At 42.4% G+C, this 18,360-nt stretch overlaps 1 protein-coding gene across 1 annotated transcript; it reads right to left on the bottom strand.

Moving 5' to 3' along the window:
* Positions 1-266: 266 nt before the first annotated feature.
* ldha (lactate dehydrogenase A4) lies at positions 267-18,177 on the bottom strand. Its single transcript, XM_035790367.2, has 8 exons — positions 18,009-18,177; positions 5,896-6,021; positions 3,667-3,784; positions 3,234-3,407; positions 2,713-2,886; positions 2,465-2,582; positions 1,298-1,421; positions 267-748 (listed from the first exon to the last, which is right to left on the bottom strand). Exons 2-8 carry the CDS (start codon positions 6,019-6,021, stop codon positions 584-586), a joined length of 999 nt encoding a protein of 332 aa, XP_035646260.1. The 5' UTR covers positions 18,009-18,177; the 3' UTR covers positions 267-583.
* Positions 18,178-18,360: the final 183 nt, after the last annotated feature.

Raw genomic sequence — 18,360 nt, 5'->3', positions numbered from 1 at the left:
CTTGTTGTATGCAAAGAGACTGTCATGTTTTAGTTCTACAGTTTAGTTCTGCTATGTCATAAAATGGACCCTAGCATTGATATTCCACCCTCCGACCTCAGTTGAGAGGAAAGACCAGGGACCTCCATTTCACCTCATCGAATGAGATCCCTAATCTGCGAATGTCTAAAACCCTGCCTCAAACATCTGAATCGGATGCAATTCTAACATGTAAACACAACTATCATACAGGCATAGCATGCGCACACACGGAGAGAGAAAACAGATTGGTTGTTTCATCATCCTGGTAGTTTTATTTGGTTGGAGTAAATCGTATCGTAAGTATATCCAGATGGCACAGGGGGCTCTTTACAAGTTTTTTTTTTTTGTTTGTAATTTCGTCCTTCGTTAATTTTAGTTATCAGTCGACCATGAATGTCCATTATAAGCCTCACGTGGAAATCTTGTCACATTTTCGTAGACTAAAATGAAAAGTAATTTGCATTTGTCATAGTTTCAGGACATCTCGTTATCATTGCTTTTAGTCTGGGAAAAATAGGTGATTTGAGTATTGTCTCATTGCTGATAAAATTAACACTCCGCTTTACAATGTGAGCTCTTTCTGTACGCCCCACAGGGTCTCGGCGCTGTTGACTAGTTGCTTCTCTTCCTCGGGCTTCAGGGTCATGTGGATGACGTCGGTCAGACCACTGTTGCCCAGCACGCATGGCACACTGAGGAACACCTCGTCTTTCACACCGTGCATCCCCTGAGAGGGAGGGAAGAAGAGAGTCTGATTAGGGAGGGTGGACTGGTGTAATATTAGTGTGTGTGTCAAGTTCATACATCTGTGGCCTTGACCTGTTTTGACTATGTTTGGCCCAAATAAAGCTATTAGCTATGTCTGTATGTATAAAGAAGAGCCAACTTAATCCTTATCTCTTCAGTCATAACACACATTAGGTATACAGTGTAGCAAATAGTTTTCTTGAAAAACATTCATATAAATACTTTATTTGTGAGTGCTGACTGTTTTTCATTCAAGTTGAGTTCACCCACTGCTATGCTACAACAACCAAAGATCCATTGATCTTCTTTAAACCCTCTTAGACCTGTTTGGTAATATATTATACCATTTACTCTACTGTATTCTTCCCCTGATTGGAACCACCAGGAGTGTTATGGATTCAGCACACTCTTAGCTACGAGTAGTATCTAAATTAATGCACTCGCTGTAAGTCACCCTGGATAAGACTGCTATAAAATGTAAATGTTTGGCATCAAGGCACATGTAGAGCATGGCTGATGGACTTCTTACCTGGACCAGGGTGGACACAGGGTGAACTTTGTGGAGGTTCTTCAGGATGCTCTCAACCAGGTCAGCGACAGACATGCCGATAGCCCAGGAGGTGTAACCCTTCAGCTTGATGACCTCATAGGCACTATATGACAGATAAGAGACACGAGGAGAGGAGTTTAACACATTTAAAATGTAATTTCGTATGAAAAGTGCACAGGTTTTCCTATTGTGAATGCTAAGAACTACTACAGGAAAATACATTTAGAAAACAGCAGGGACAAATTCCCTTGAAACTAGTTAAAGTGGGTTGTGAATTACTTGTACTAACTTGTAATTAATAGTTATACCTTTACAGTCTGCAGCATTACATATCAACTTAACTGCTTTTGACCAAGATGCCAGGTGCAGTAAAGACGTAACACAATGGTGTGGTCAGTACTTACTGTGCTCTTAGCCTATGGCCAAATTCCATCCTCATTCCTCCAAACTCTATCGGATTTGATTGGGAGTGAAGTAATTTATTCTCTACTTCCATTATTGTTATTTATTGATTCATTTGGAGTCAAACTCTAAGGACCAGTTTCCAATTAGGCCTAATCCTGAACAAATAATATATTTTTCGGTGGGGAAGGAGGGGTATCTATCGGAACTTGTCCAATAAGAAATGGTAATTTTCCTTTTTAAAACGATCCTCGACAGATGTACATTATATATGTACAAGTATGTGGACACCCCTTCAAATGAGTGGATTTGGCTATTTCAGGCACACCTGTTGATGACAAAAATCCAGCACACAGCCAGCAATGCTATCTCCATAAGAGATTCTGCCCTGCTAAAGCTGCCCTGGTCAACTTTAAGTGCTGTTATTGTGAAGTGAAAACATTAAGAGCAACAACGGCTCAGCCGCGAAGTGGTAGTCCACACACGCTCACAGAGTGGGACCGATGAGTGCTGAAGCACGTAGTGTGTAAAAAAATTGTCCTCGGTTGCAACACTGAATACCCAGTTCCAAACTGCCTCTGGAAGCAATGTCAACACAAAAACTGTTCGTCGGGAGCTTCATGAAATGGCTATCCATAGCCGAGCAGCCACACACAAACCTAAGATCACCATGCGCAATGCCAAGCGTTGGCTGGTAATGTAGTGTAATTGAACAGATAGCGATGTGTGTTTTATAAGACTCACCCATCGACCACCATCTTGTGGAGATGCTTCCAGTCCTCCTTGTCTGCGTCTGTGCCCATGTGTGGGTTTAGGCCTTTCAGGGAAACACCAGCAACGTTCACTCCACTCCATACGGGCACTGGGAGTAAGAAAAGAGACAGGTATCCAGTCAGTTACCTTTCTGTCATAGATACCAATGAAGGTTTTCCATAATATGGTATGGACAGAGAGACGGTTCCGGAGTGGGTTTGAAGCCATAGCCAACATACCACTGGAGTCTCCGTGCTCTCCAATGATCCAGCCGTGGCAACTGGAGGGGTGAAGGTGCAGCTTCTCGCCCATAAGGTGGCGGAAACGACCGGAGTCCAGGTTGGTGCCGGAACCGATGACGCGGTGACGGGGGAAACCGCTCAGCTTCCAGGCCACGTAGGTCAGGATGTCAACTGGGATAGACAGAGGAGAAAAGGAGAAGGGGGGGGGGGGGTTACAAATGTTATCACAATTTGAGTTAAGAAAACAAACCCTAACCATACCCCTTAAATTACATTTTCATATGTATAAAGCCAGCATTGACTTTGCTAATTGGAGTATGGACTGTAGTTGTCAGCAAAAAGACCATGCAGTTGTTCCTGATAATGTAACCTGGCCCTGGAGAACTAAGGAGTGAGCAGGCCAGCACTAACATCTAATTCAAACCAGTCAATTACTTCGCACAATTCTAGAGTAATGATCAAGTCACTAGATCATGTTCAACCAAATTACTCCCTCCCTCCCGGGCCTCCTCTTGTACCGGGGTTGGAGACGACCAGCAGGATAGCGTTGGGGCTGTACTTGACGATCTGGGGGATGATGAACTTGAAGATGTTGACGTTGCGCTGCACCAGGTTCAGACGACTCTCGCCCTCCTGCTGACGAGCACCGGCGGTGACCACCACCACCTTGGAATGGGCGGTTGTACTGTAGTCTGGAGTGGGGGAGGACACGCACACACAATGTAACCAGGGTTTGATTATATAACAGTGGGCAACTCACGGTAAGATGCACATTAAACACACACAAATACAACCTAGGGTTCCGAGCACCTCCACAACAAATCAGTGTGTGTGCACAACTTGTTTGTGCATATGTGTGTTTGTTTGTGTCTTTGTGTGTGCGCACAACTCGTTTGTGCGTGTGTGTGTGTGTGTTAGTGTGTGCGCATAAGTTTATGACTCCTCACTCACCCTTATCGCCCACGATCTTGTGGGTCTTACAGAAGAGGCTGCCATGCTGCAGGTCCATGACCTCACCCTTCAGCTTTTCCTCCATCACATCAATCAGGCACAGCTCATCGCACAGGTCCTGGTCAACACAAGGCTTGTTAGGGTTCAGGAATATAATCCATATAGAAAAGGATATGGATATAATTAAGCGGCAGGATTCCCAGACACAAGATGAAGGCTAAATCTTAGCCTAAAAGCAATTTCACCATAGAAACTGCTTGTTAGTCCCTGACGAGGCTTAATATGTGTCTGGGGAAACTGGCCCTACAAATCCACTCCATTTTACCACAATATTTAATAAAATAAAATATACAGTTCATTTCATTTCAGTGCAACGCTATATGGGTCAAATGAAACGCAAATTAAAAGTAAGAATCTCTGAGCATCGTAGCACCATTAGGTGCAAAAACTCAACGTATCCACTTTTTGGATGCGAACCACTCTATTTCGTCCCTACGTTATATCGGCATCGAACACGTCACCCTTTCTAGGGGGTGACATTGACAATTAATTGTAAAAACGAGAGGATGCCTGGATCTTTAATTTAAAGACTCTTGCGCCCTTCGGTCTCAATTTAGACTTTGATCTGAAGCCATTCTTGTGATTATTGTGATTTTGATATTCATTGTAAATGTTTGTAGGCCTATGTCGCCGAATTGTATCTGTGATCGTATGGTATCCATTCATGTTTTTTACATGTTCTATTTTTATCTGTAAATTAACCAGTGATAACAAGCCACACCCGGCCATGATTACAGACACCTGTGTGTCCTTTGAAACTATATGAACTCGTGACCTGCAGGGTTTGTCGTTATACCCTGATGAAGACAGCTTGTCTGTTGAAAATTTGGTTATTAAATTATTGCATCATAGCTCCTAGTGTGTGCGGCTCTCCTTTTCTTTTTAAAGTTATGTAGCTGTGGCCATCTGACGAGTATCAACAAGGGTTTTCTACAAAATAGCAACAACAGTGCAGATAATTTGGAATCTAGACCATGAGCAATATGAACCGAAATGCATTGCCAAACAATGCTGCCACATTCTGGTTTGAAGTATTTTAGCAATTCTGAGTGGCTGATGACTTCAAAGGTCTTGCTCTGAGAAAACTAAAGAGATTGACTGCTAACACTCTGTCCAGAGGTGCGTAAGTACTGTCGGTATGCAAACGATTAACAGTCCCAAAAGTTGGTGGAGTTGGTGCCTCTTGGGTAATCCAGGCAGATATTAGAGGGCCTTTTTACTGAAGAATGTTTGTTTTATATGATTTTATCTTGTTTTCATGTTTTGTGTATGATTTTCATGTATTGTGTAATTTAATTCTATAGATATTTATAGAGTAATTGTGGTTTATTAATGTGTTCATGCAGGGCTCATCTGCAAAAGACACTGTGGTCTCTGACTTCCAGGCTAAATAACAACAAAAAATCTCCCCCATCCCCAAATTCAGTTATTATTGCTATCTACCTAGCATATTGCTGTGAATCACAGGGAGTTCCTCTCTTCTAAACTTCTCTGTGATATTGTGCTCCATACTGTCAAAAACTACTTTTCGGTAGTTCTTAATTAAAGCATGCCATTCCATGAGAGCAGCATTTATTTTTCAACTGTAAGCAATGAGCCCAATCAGTCCTTGACAAAAATAAATAACAGAGTAGGCTAATAAGCCCTTAGCTGACAAAACTCCACTCTGTGGAAGTCAGATCTTAGTTCTTAATTGTTGGCTTATGGCAAATCTATATTTCAATATTTCCAAGACCTATTCTTAAAGATCAAGTGATATCAAAGTCATTGGAATGACTGAAAATCTGACCATTTTTTTTATGTAAAAATATTGCCTATTATCATATTATCTGTAGTAGAAAGCAATGGGTTAAAATAAGCCTACATAACCAACCCATAAATTAATATGCAACATCCATTTATGGCCAGCTATGTAAACTCTAACACTGATTTATCCTGCAATAGATGTCATTCAATTGGTAATATTAATTATTGTAATTCTTCTAATGCCTCGTAAGGGAAAGTCATCTAAAAGTCATCAGATTACGTTACTGAATTTGTGTAATCCAAAAGGTATGTTACTGATCAACATTTTGGACACGAGTAATTGTAACGGATTACATTTAGAAAGTCACATACTCAACCCTGATCACACCTTACCCCCTCCATCCATTCCTCCATCGGTCTTACCTTGAGCAGGACGCTGACTGCGGAGGCCATGCCAACCATGCCGACGCCAACCACTGTCACCTTGCTTCGGGAGCCAACGGGCTCACCAGCCAACACATGGGTGATCAGCTTCTCCTTAGTGGTCATCTGAGAGACATAAAGAGGAAGAGAGAGGGTCAGTCTGATCCCCTCAGTTTTCCTTCAGTACATCCTCTCAGAGCAAGAAACAGCACTGTGCTCTGGTACCTCCTTTTCTCTACTTCTTAATACGAATAACTGCTAATACAACAATTTTTTTTTTTCATTGGTGTAATGTATATCACTCCACGCCTCTTCACCATGCTAGCTAATGTGTGGTGAGCATTCTGGCACAAAATGGTTGTGTGCATCATCATGGTGGTGGGTAAGGTGAGTTTCCCCCATACTATGTAAAGCAGTTTGAGTACATCAGTTCGTAGAAAGACCAGAACAACAGCAAAGGACCTTGAAGAAACGGGTACAAAATTATCTATATCCATAGTAAAACGAGTCCTATATCGACATAACCTGGACCCTGCAAAACCTGGACCCGTACACATCAGTTGGGCTTGACAATCTGGACCCTCTATTTCTGAAACTATCCGCCGCCATTGTCGCAACCCCTATTACTAGCCTGTTCAACCTCTCTTTCATATTGTCTGAGATCCCCAAGGATTGGAAAGCTGCCGCAGTCATCCCCCTCTTCAAAGGGGGAGACACCCTGGACCCAAACTGTTACAGACCTATATCCATCCTGCCCTGCCTATCTAAGGTCTTCGAAAGCCAAGTCAACAAACAGGTCACTGACCATCTTGAATCCCACCGTACCTTCTCCGCTGTGCAATCTGGTTTCCGATCCGGTCACGGGTGCACCTCAGCCACGCTCAAGGTACTAACCGATATCATAACCGCCATCGATAAAAGACAGTACTGTGCAGCCGTCTTCATCGACCTTGCCAAGGCTTTCGACTCTGTCAATCACCATATTCTTATCGGCAGACTCAGTAGCCTCGGTTTTTCTGATGATTGCCTTGCCTGGTTCACCAACTACTTTGCAGACAGAGTTCAGTGTGTCAAATCGGAGGGCATGCTGTCCGGTCCTCTGGCAGGGTTCAATTCTCAGGCTGACTCTTTTCTCTGTATATATCAATGATGTTGCTCTTGCTGCGTGCGATTCCCTGATCCACCTCTACGCAGACGACACCATTCTATATACTTCCGGCCCGTCCTTGGACACTGTGCTATCTAACCTCCAAACGAGCTTCAATGCCATACAACACTCCTTCCGTGGCCTCCAACTGCTCTTAAACGCTAGTAAAACCAAATGCATGCTTTTCAACCGTTCGCTGCCTGCACCTGCACGCCTGACTAGCATCACACCCTGGATGGTTCCGAGCTTGAATATGTGGACATCTATAAGTACCTAGGTGTCTGGCTAAACTGTAAACTCTCCTTCCAGACTCATATCAAACATCTCCAATCGAAAATCAAATCGAGATTCGGCTTTCTATTCCACAACAAAGCCTCCTTCACTCACGCCGCCAAACTTACCCTAGTAAAACTGACTATCCTACCGATCCTCGACTTCGGCGATGTCATCTACAAAATTGCTTCCAACACTCTACTCAGCAAACTGGATGCAGTTTATCACAGTGCCATCCGTTTTGTCACTAAAGCACCTTATACTACCCACCACTGCGACTTGTATGCTCTAGTCGGTTGGCCTTCGCTACATATTCGTCGCCAGACTCACTGGCTCCAGGTCATCTACAAGTCCATGCTAGGTAAAGCTCCGCCTTATCTCAGTTCACGGGTCACGATGGCAACACCCACCCGTAGCATGCGCTCCAGCAGGTGTATCTCACTGAACATCCCTAAAGCCAACACCTCATTTGGCTGCCTTTCGTAACAGTTCTCTGCTGCCTGTGACTGGAATGAAATTCAAAAATCGCTGAAGTTGGAGACTTTTATCTCCCTCACCAACTTCAAACATCTGCTATCTGAGCAGCTAACCGATCGCTGCAGCTGTACATTGTCTATCGGTAAATAGCCCACCCATTTTTACCTACCTCATCCCCATACTGTTTTTATTTATTCGCTTTTCTGCTCTTTTGCACACCAGTATCTCTACCTGTACATGACCATCTGATCATTTATCACTCCAGTGTTAATCTGCAAAATTGTAATTATTCGCCTACCTCCTCAGGCCTTTTGCACACAATGTATATAGACTCACGTTTTTTCTACTGTGTTATTGACTTGCTAATTGTTTACTCCATGTGTAACTCTGTGTTGTCTGTTCACACTGCTATGCTTTATCTTGGCCAGGTCGCAGTTACAAATGAGAACTTGTTCTCAACTAGCCTACCTGGTTAAATAAAAGTGAAAAAAATAATAATAATAATAATAACCTGAAATGTCGCTAAGCAAGGAAGAAGCCACTGCTCCAATCCGCCATGAAAAAAAGCCAGAGTACGGTTTGCACATGGGGACAACGACTACTTTTTGGAGAAATGTCCTCTGGTCTGATGAAACAAAAATAGAACTGTTTGGCCATAATGACCATTGTTATGTTCGGAGGAAAAAGGGGGAGGCTTGCAAGCCGAAGAACACCATCCCAACCATGAAGCACGGGGGTGGCAACATCATGTTGTGGGGGTGCTTTGCTCCAGGAGGGACTGGTGCACTTCACAAAATAGATGGCATCATGAGGAAGGAAAATGATGTGGATATATTGAAGCAACGTCTGAAGACATCAAGTTAAAGCTTGATCGCAAATGGGTCTTCCAAATGGACAATGACCCCAAGCATACTTCCAAAGTTGTGGCAAAATGGCTTAAGGACAACAAAATCAAGGTATTTGAGTAGCCATCACAAAGCCCTGACCTCAAATGCTATAGAATATTTGTGGGCAGAACTGAAAAAGTGTGTGCGAGCAAGGAGGCCTACAAACCTGACCAGCTCTGTCAGGAGGAATGGGACAAAATTCACCCAACTTATTGTGAGATGCTTGTGGAAGGCCTTTCAAATTCCAAGCGATAATAGCTGGTGGTGCCATTAAAAAAAATATGTATAATGTATTATTAATGATGTAATTGTTATCTTAAGTGTTAATAAGCCCATGAATGTGAAACAAAAAACAGGACCCACAGGGAAACTCACACATTGGTCGTTCCCCACCCAGAAACCCTTCCATGTTAACCCTTCCCTTCAGTAGTGTAAATGGAGGGGGACAACCATTAATATAAAAAAGGAATTGTGTGGAAGACCATATGGGACTGGCCATCTGTCCTTAACAGTAGTACAATAAAAATAGTAATGGAATAGCTTTGCATCCCTATATTTAGCCCATATAGGGATGCAATGCACTGTAGACCCACAAGGAAGCAACACCAGTCTGTATGACACATCAATATAATGTCCATTGTTCAGTATTTGGCGTGGTGTCATCATTGTCTAAAGGTCCTGGACCATAGGCAATATAATAAAAACAAAGGCCAATTTCAGCAATAATAATAACGATAAAAATAACAGTGTTCCTTTTACCCAATTGATGGGGTGTCCTCATAATTCTCTTATGCTGAGGGCAGCATCACATCCATAGGCTAGGCTGTGTGATTGTGCATAGATAGCATACCTGAATATTGAGCCAGTCAAACTGGGGTTAACCTAGATCTGTCGGCTCGTCCCCTTGTGTGATGGGCTTGATGTGATTCTCAAAGAAGTATTGAGCCTCATTGGCAGTTGAAAGTGTGTGTGTTGTATTCTGAAAGATGAAAATACATTTTGCAGAGTGGATGAAGCCGCATCGCATCGCATTGGAGGGCGGCAGCGTAGCCTAGTGGTTAGAGCGTTGGACTAGTAACCGGAAGGTTGCGAGTTCAAACCCCCTAGCTGACAAGGTACAAATCTGTCGTTCTGCCCCTGAACAGGCAGTTAACCCACTGTTCCCAGGCCGTCATTGAAAATAAGAATGTGTTCTTAACTGACTTGCCTGGTTAAATAAAGGTAAAATAAAAAAATAAAAAATAAAAAAAAAATCTCAGGTTTAGCTTGTGTAGCTAGGATCTCACCTCGTAAGTCGCCCTCTATTTCAACAGTTCGGCACTCAAATCTAGGTAGATGCTAATCCTCTTCTCCACATAGTTCAGAGCCGCCGATTCTGCTGCACTTTGCCGTTTGACTTAAACTGTGGATAAGTACAATCAAACACCGGGATACGTTATAGAGAGGACCTGTGCGTTGTGCAATGTTTATCAGTGGCATTGGACCAAACTTCTACTGCCAAACAGTTCATAGAAAAGATTCCCGCCTCCACACCAGTTTCAAGTCCTGTGACGGGGACACTGAATTTACAGGAATGATTTGAGTAATTCTGTTGAATTTTTTAGGAGAATAATTTCCAGGTCATGGAGTCACCACTCGGTCACATTTGCCGCTGTCTCCAAACGTTCCACTTTTGTTGAGTAGGTTGGTATCCACTTTAGAAGTGAGCAGTGCAAGTGATTAATTTACTGGCTTAATTGCAAGTTTAGGGCAGAGGCACTTTCCTCACGAACAATCTCTCGGATAGTAGTGGGCAACTCTTTCTGTTGTCGGGTGAATTGTTAACGGACATAATATGCCAGCTGCTGGAGCGAAATAGACTTAATTTAATACAGTGAACGTCCCACACCTTAATATGGTGTTATACACTGACAATATCTTTCCATGAATTAGACTGACCAGGTCAATGAAGGTGAAAGCGATGATCCCATATTGATGTCACCTGTTAAATCCATTTCAATCCGTGTAGATGAAGGGGAGGAGACAGGTTAAAGGATTTTCGAACCCTTTTCTATGTGTGTGTTGAGTCTGCGTGCTAGCGCCTGTGTGTGTCTGTACCTGTGTGTGTGTGTCTCTCTTCACAGTCCCGCTGTTCCATAAGTTGTCTTTTTATCAGTTTTTAAATCTGATTCTACTGCTTGCATCAGTTACCATGTCGTCATGGCTCTATGTAGTACTGTGTGCCTCCCATAGTCTGTTCCAGTGGTGGAAAAAGTACCCCAATTGTCATATTTAAGTAAAAGTAAAGATACCTTCATAGAAAATGACTCAAGTTAAAGTGAAAGTCACCGAGTAAAATACTACTTGAGTAAACGTCTAAAATTATTCGGTTTAAAATTTACTTAACTATCAAAAGTACAAGTATAAACAATTTTTAAATTCCTTATATTAAGCAGTGCTTTTCTTGTTTTTTAAATTTACGGATAGACAGGGGCACACTTCAACACTCGGACATCAGTAACAAACTAAGCGTTTGTGTTTAGTGAGTCTGCCAAATCGGAGGCATTAGGGATGACCAGGGATGTTCTCTTGATAAGTGTGTGAGTTAGACAATTTTCCTGTCCTGTAAGCATTCAAAATGTAGCTAGTACTTTCGGGTGTTAGGGAAAATGTAAGGAGTAAAAAGTATAATATTTTCTTTAGTAATGTAGTGAAGTAAAAGTTGTCAAGAATATAAGTAGTAAAGTATAGATACCCCAAATAACTACTTAGGTAGTATTTTAAAAATAATTTTTACTTAAGTACTTTCCACCACTGGTCTGTTCTGGACTTGGGGATTGTGAAGAGACCTTTGGTGGCATGTCTTGTGTGGTATGCATGGGTGTCTGAGCTGTTTGCTAGTAGTTTAAACAGACAGCTTGGTGCATTCAGCTAGTCAACACTTTTTTTTTTACAAAAATAAGTAGTGATGAAGTCTATCTCTCCTCCACTTTGAGTCATGACAGATAGACTTGCATATCATTAATGTTAGCTCCCTGTGTACATTTACTGGTCAGCCGTGATGCCCTGTTCTGAGCCAGTTGTAATTTTCATCAGTCTCTTTTTGTGGCAGCTGACCCGACTACTGAACAGTAGTCCAGGTGTGACAAAACTAGGGCCTTTAGGACCTGCCTTGTTGATAGTGTTGTTAAAAGGCAGAGCTGCGCTTTATTATGGACAGACTTCTCCCCATCTTAGCTGCTGTTGTATCAGTATGTTTTGACCATGACAGTTTTACAATCCAGGGTTACTTCAAACAGTAGTCACCTCAATTCGCTTAATTTCCACCTTATTCATTACAAGTTTTCGTTGAGGTTTAGGGTTTAGTGAATGTCCCAAATAATATCAAAAGCATCACTGAAGTCTATCAAAACAGCCCCCACAATATTTTGTCAGTTTCTCTCAGCCAATCATCAGTCATTTGTGTAAGTGCTGTGCTTGTTGAATGTATTTCCCTACAAGCGTGCTGAAAGTCTGATGTCTGTTTAGTGTAAAATAGCATTGTATCTGGTAAAACACAATTTTTCCCAAAAGTTGGTAACAGGCTGATTGGTCGGCTGTTTGAGCCAGTAAGGTGGACTTTACTATTGTTAGGTGACTTTTTCTTCCCTCCAGGCCTGAGACGAACTCTCTAGTAGGCTTAAATTGAAGATGTGGCAAATAGGAGTGGCAGGTGATCTTGTTTGTGTCAAGAACTGCAACGCTGCTAGGTTTTCACACTCAAGTTTTGGCTGCTTTTCCTTCACTCTATGGTCCAACTCATCCCAAACAATCGCAATAGGGTTGAGGTTGGGGGATTGTAGAGGCCAGATCATCTGATGCAGCACTCCATCACTCTCCTTCTTGGTCAAATAGCCCTTGCACAGCCTGGAGGTGTGTTGGGTCATTGTCCTGTTGAAAAACAAATGATTGTCCCTCTAAGCCCAAACCAGATGGGATGGCGTATCGCTGCAATTGCTGAGGCTGTTAACTCTAATGAAATTATTCTCTGCAGCAGAGTTAACTCTAGGTCTTCCTTTCCTGTGGTGGTCCTCATGAGTGCCAGTTTCATCATATCATCAATAACCATTCATTGATGGTTTTTGCAACTGCACTTGAAGAAACATTCAAGTTTCTCTTTTTTTATTTGAGCTCTTCTTTAAATATGGTCACATTGGTATTTTGCCAATTATGGCTATCCTCTGTATACCACACCTTCCTTGTCACAACACAACTGATTGGCTCAAACACATTAAGAAGGAAAGACATTCCACAAATGTACTTTTAAGAAGGCACACCTGTTAATTGAAATGCATTCTAGGTGACCACCTCACGAAGCTGGCTAAGAGAATGCCAAGAGTGTGCAAAGCTGCCAAGGCAAAGGTAGGCTATTTGAAGAATCTCAAATATAAAATATATTTGTTTAACACTTTTTTTAATTGGTTACTACATGATTCCATATATGTTATTTCATAGTTTTGATGTCTTCACTATTATTCTACAATGTAGAAACTAGTAAAAATAAAAACAACCCTGGAATGAGTAGGTGTCTTTACCCAAAGCCAGTGACATGTCGTTAGGAAATATTGAAAAAAGGAAGGGGCCTAGACGGCTGCCTTGGAAGTCCTGATTCTACCTAGATTGTTGGAGATCTGAGGACTGAGCTCACACACTGGAGGGGCTGGTTGTTTCTTTGTCTACAGAGTGGATAAAGAAGGGGAGAGAGTCTAATACCAAAACACTGTGAAATCATTGAGCAATATAGGTAGCCATTTTGTGTCCTGCTTCTTTATAACATGAAAATGCCCACTACAATAGAAGCTTTATAAAATAGTAACTACTATGTGCCATTTAGCTATTACTTGGTGCAATTTTGAAAAACAATACTTTCAAAAGAATAGGCATTTAAGATAAGTTCTTGTTTCTACATTGCTTAGTGTTGCACAAAGTGATGATGTCGACATAACATTACCCATCGGAGAAGAGGTGTATCCAGTAGTAAAAATGATACTTAGAGCTTTAATAACTGAAAGTACGAGAGAGAAAGAAAGTGGACAAGAGAGGGAGGGGGAAGAGAGGGTATGGGGTATCCATGTGCTGGCACCAAACTTCACCATCAGTCTAAGTTGAAATCTTGGAGCCATCACACCTGTTACCATACTATTAATTCACTACTCGTCGAATGAGCCGGGGGTATTCAGGTCTGATCTTCCTCTGGTGAAGGACCGTTGCACGATGACATTATCATATATCGCGGTACAGTATACTGTGACATTCACTTTACTTGAAAATGAGAATATTTCCCAAATGGCACCCTATTTGCTATATAGTGCACTGCTTTTGACGAGGGCCCATATGTCTCTTGTCAAAAGTAGTTCACTATGTAAAAAATAGGGTACCATTTGAGACAATCTCATAGCCACTGTCGCCCGCACGTGGCTGGTAACAAGAGCACTTGAAAACCCAACCAACATGCCAGTGAGCACTCAGCGAGCTCCAATTGGTGTCAAGTGTCGCAGCAGATGTTCACAGTAGGTCATTCATGTGCTCTGACCCTCAAGGCCCATGGGTTTGAATACTCGTGTTATAGGTCATATGTCACCCATATGGTAAGAAGGCTAAGAAGATTATTAAGGTCCTTAGCCACCCGAGTCACAGCCTGTTCACAGTACAGGTGCATTCAAGCTGGGAACAAGAAACTGATAAACAGATTCTGTCCCCAGGCCATCAGACTGTTAAACAGCCACCAGTAGACGGCCTCCGCCCAGTAGCCTGCCCTCTGCCCAGTACCCTACAGTTGTGGCCAAAAGTTTTGAGAATGACACAAATATTAATTTTCACAAAGTCTGCTGCCTCAGTTTGTATGATGGCAATTTGCATATACTCCAGAACGTTATGAAGAGTGATTCGATGAATTACAATTAATTGCAAAGTCCCTCTTTGCCATGCAAATGAACTGAATCCCCCAAAAACATTTCCACTGCATTTCAGCCCTGCCACAAAAGGACCAGCTGACGTCATGTCTCTCGTTAACACAGGTGTGAGTGTTGACGAGGACAAGGCTGGAGATCACTCTGTCATGCTGAGTTCGAATAACAGATTGGAAGCTTCAAAAGGAGGGTGGTCAACTGTGGTTACCTGCAAGGAAACACGTGCACAAAAAGGGCTTCACAGGCAAGGATATTGCTGCCAGTAAGATTGCACCTAAATCAACCATTTATTGGATCATCAAGAACTTCAAGGAAAGCGGTTCAATTGTTCTGAAGAAGGCTTCATGGCGCCCAAGAAAGTCCAACAAACGCCAGGACCGTCTCCTAAAGTTGATTCAGCTGTGGGATCGGGGCACCACCAATACAGAACTTGCTCAGGAATAGCAGCAGGCAGGTGTGAGTGCATCTGCATGCACAGCGAAGACTTTTGGAGGATGGCCTGGTGTGAAGAAGGGCAGCATAGCCACTTCTCTCCAGGAAAAACATCAGGGACAGACTGATATTCTGCAAAAGGTACAGGGATTGAACTGCTGAGGACTGGGGTTATGTCATTTTCTCTGATGAATCCCCTTTCCGATTGTTTGGGGCAGCCGGATAAAAGCTTGTCCGGAGAAGACAAGGTGAGGGCTACCATCAGTCCTGTGTCATGCCAACAGTAAAGCATCCTGAGACCATTCATGTGTGGGGTTGCTTCTCAGCCAAGGGAGTGGGCTCACTCACAATGTTGCCTAAGAACACAGCCATGAATAATGGTGTCAACACATTCCCGAGAGCAACTTCTCCCAGCCATCCAGGAACAGTTTGGTGACGAACAATGCCTTTTCCAGCATGATGGAGCACCTTGCCATAAGGCAAAAGTGATAACTAAGTGGCTCGGGGAACAAAACATCGATATTTTGGGTTCATGGCCATGAAACTCCCCAGACCTTAATCCCATTGAGAACTTGTGGTCAATCCTCAAGCGGTGGGTGGAGAAACAAAAACCCACAAATTCTTACAAGCTCCAAGCATTAATTATGCAAGAATGGGCTGCCATAAATCAGGATGTGGCCCAGAAGTTAATTGACAGCATGCCAGGGCAGATTGCAGAGGCCTTGAAAAAGAAGGGTCAACACTGGAAATATTGACTCTTTGCATCAACTTCATGTAATTGCCAATAAAAGCCTTTGACACTTGTGAAATGCTTGTAATTATACTTCAGTATTCCGTAGTAACATCTGACAAAAATATCTAAAGACACTTAAGCAGCAAACTTTGGAAACAAATATTTGTGCCATTCTCAAAACTTTTGGCCACGACTGTAGTCTGCCACTTTGTCACTGTCACTTGCCGGCTACCACCGGGTACTCTACCCTGCACCTTGGGGACACACTGGTCACTTTAATAAGGTTGACATATTATTTATCCACATCAAGTAACTCTACTACTGTACTAAATGTTTGATTTTATTAAAATTGTTATTATTGTGCTTACTTGACATTTACTGCATTGATTGATAGGGGCTAGGAACCTAAGCTTGTCGCTGCACCTGCGATAACACCTGCTAAGTGTGTATGCGACAAATTTTAAAATGTAATTTACGAACTCGTCTTCAGGCAGTGCCGGTCATTAAGGAGTGGGGTATTCCCACTCCCTTTGTGTTTTTCTGTGTTTATTGGATAGAGAGCAAAGTAGATAGGAGGAGAGATTCAAACTCATGCTAGTACACTGCACAGTACATGTTATCCACAGGCAGCGGCTTAGCCCACTGAACCACCCCAGGCCACAGTGTGCCAGTTCTGACTCAGAGTCTGACGACTGTCAATCTATCTGTTGCTCCAAACATCTGGGTCAAAGTCTTGCCTATCTGCCAGCCTCTAATTTGTTTTTCTGCTGTGGGTCATAAAAGACACCTGACAAGACTATATGACACCGCTTGTTGTTGACATGGAAGCGATGAGAGACTGGCCCAGTTCAAATAGTCTTCATATCATTCCTATAAAATCATGTTAGATCAGTTACTTTTGTAAGGATTGGAGGAAAGAAGGAAAAATGCATTTTAGCATATTCGAACAGAGACCATATTTTTAGCCTGGTCCCAAATCTGTTTGTGCTCTTGTTAAATCCATTGCTCATTTTTCAAACCAAACATGGCATGGATGCTAAAGTTCTTTAAAAGGATACATTCCATGGCTACCATTATTTAATTACCCAAGTAATGTTATAAAACAATGTCTGGCATAAACTCAGTGCAGAACTACGATTTAAGGTTACGCACATCAAACCAAGTGGTCTTGTGCAGGAAAGCTAATAAACTAACATTACCAAGATGCATTGCAACTCAGATGGGCATGCCTCTTGGCACAATCTAGTCCTTTTTTTTATTGTCTGAAAAGATATAGCAAGCTCTTCATATGTCAGTTTGTGGCAGTCCCAGATTAAATAAAACAATTTAGCAAATGAGTAATATGTTATATTTGTCAACTTTTAGTGGATAGGTGGAAATGTACAGAGCTTAGAAATATTGGCAAAATAAGCTGGATAATAATTAAGACCTTCCATAATAAGGACATGTTGTACTATTAGACAGTAGCCTCGTTGGCCATTTCACAAATGTATCCTTTGATCAATAACCAGCCTATTTACTAGTAGGTCTAAGGCCTATTACTAGTCTTATTCAAAATGTTTAGCATAAACAATTAAAATGCTTAATACAGCAACAGGCTGCATACAGATTGAGGTAGAGCAGTAGACTATTCAGAGTGATATACATTGCCTCTAGGTTACCATAATTACCAATATTACTGTACATCTGACCTTTTCGCTGGTTATGACCAGACTGAAGTTGCCCAAATGAACCACCGTAAAGAAAAATCACAAAAGTCTGGCAAACATGTAATGCTCTGTATCAAGAGCCTCATATTCTCACACTCTGTCCACATTCAAAGACTTGCGCAACTGGAGGAAATGTGTATGCCTACTTTTACAACAATTTGTGATAATCTAGTTTTCGATCATCTGCTTCCTAGAAACCAATCACTGAATATGCTTAAGAAACTGCGAGCTAAATTGATAAATGTGACACACCCTCTCTGAGCACAAGGCATCTCCATCACTTAACATTGTAGCAATAAGTAAGCAGAGTATACTTCTCAAGTTCAAGTCCACCTAGTCAACCTCAAGTCACCGTAAACCTATCAGCTGTAAAACATGACCATTGATCATGCCCTTATAAAACTTTTATATTTCCCTTCATAAACCAACTACTGCAGGCCATTATTCCCCAAATTTCGCCAAAACACACAACATCTTGTCTGACGTTTTCCCATTAGGCCTACTTGATCACAAAATCCGATGTCTCACCTTGAAGGTTTCGTGAAAGTGACGTGGAAACAACACTGAAATGCGAGTTGGAATGTCTTTGGCTGGCCTCTTCCCTGGCTGGATGCAGCTTTTCTATGGCACTGGCGTGTGTGGGGGAGGTTCCCGGTATTTAAGCAGCAGAGCGATGCACGGTAAACGCTGCGTGATTACATGACACACTGGGAGGGTCCCCGGTGTCTCGTGTTAAATGTCATGTCCATGCACAGCGAATGTGCTATGGGATGGAGAAGCCACTCACTGTGGCACAAGGAACGGGGTGGGGTCAGCTGTGGGCAGGCTCACCAACGACTAGCACAAATCTCAGACACCAATGCATACCGTACATGCCACT

This window comes from Oncorhynchus keta, chromosome 17 (genome assembly GCF_023373465.1).
Source record: "Oncorhynchus keta strain PuntledgeMale-10-30-2019 chromosome 17, Oket_V2, whole genome shotgun sequence".
Lineage (NCBI taxonomy): Eukaryota > Metazoa > Chordata > Actinopteri > Salmoniformes > Salmonidae > Oncorhynchus > Oncorhynchus keta.
The sequence above is the reverse complement of the archived record's forward strand: the minus strand, read 5'-3'. Positions and strand labels throughout refer to the sequence as shown.

Bases quoted from the DNA above. Each gene is read 5' to 3' on its own strand.
- ldha (XM_035790367.2), bottom strand. From the start codon at position 6,021: ATGACCACTAAGGAGAAGCTGATCACCCATGTGTTGGCTGGTGAGCCC. The intron at 2,583-2,712 runs GTATGTTGGCTA...TCTTACTCCCAG, and splicing joins AGAGCACGGAGACTCCAGTG to TGCCCGTATGGAGTGGAGTG. The intron at 1,422-2,464 runs GTGAGTCTTATA...TCTGTCATATAG, and splicing joins CACAAGATGGTGGTCGATGG to TGCCTATGAGGTCATCAAGC.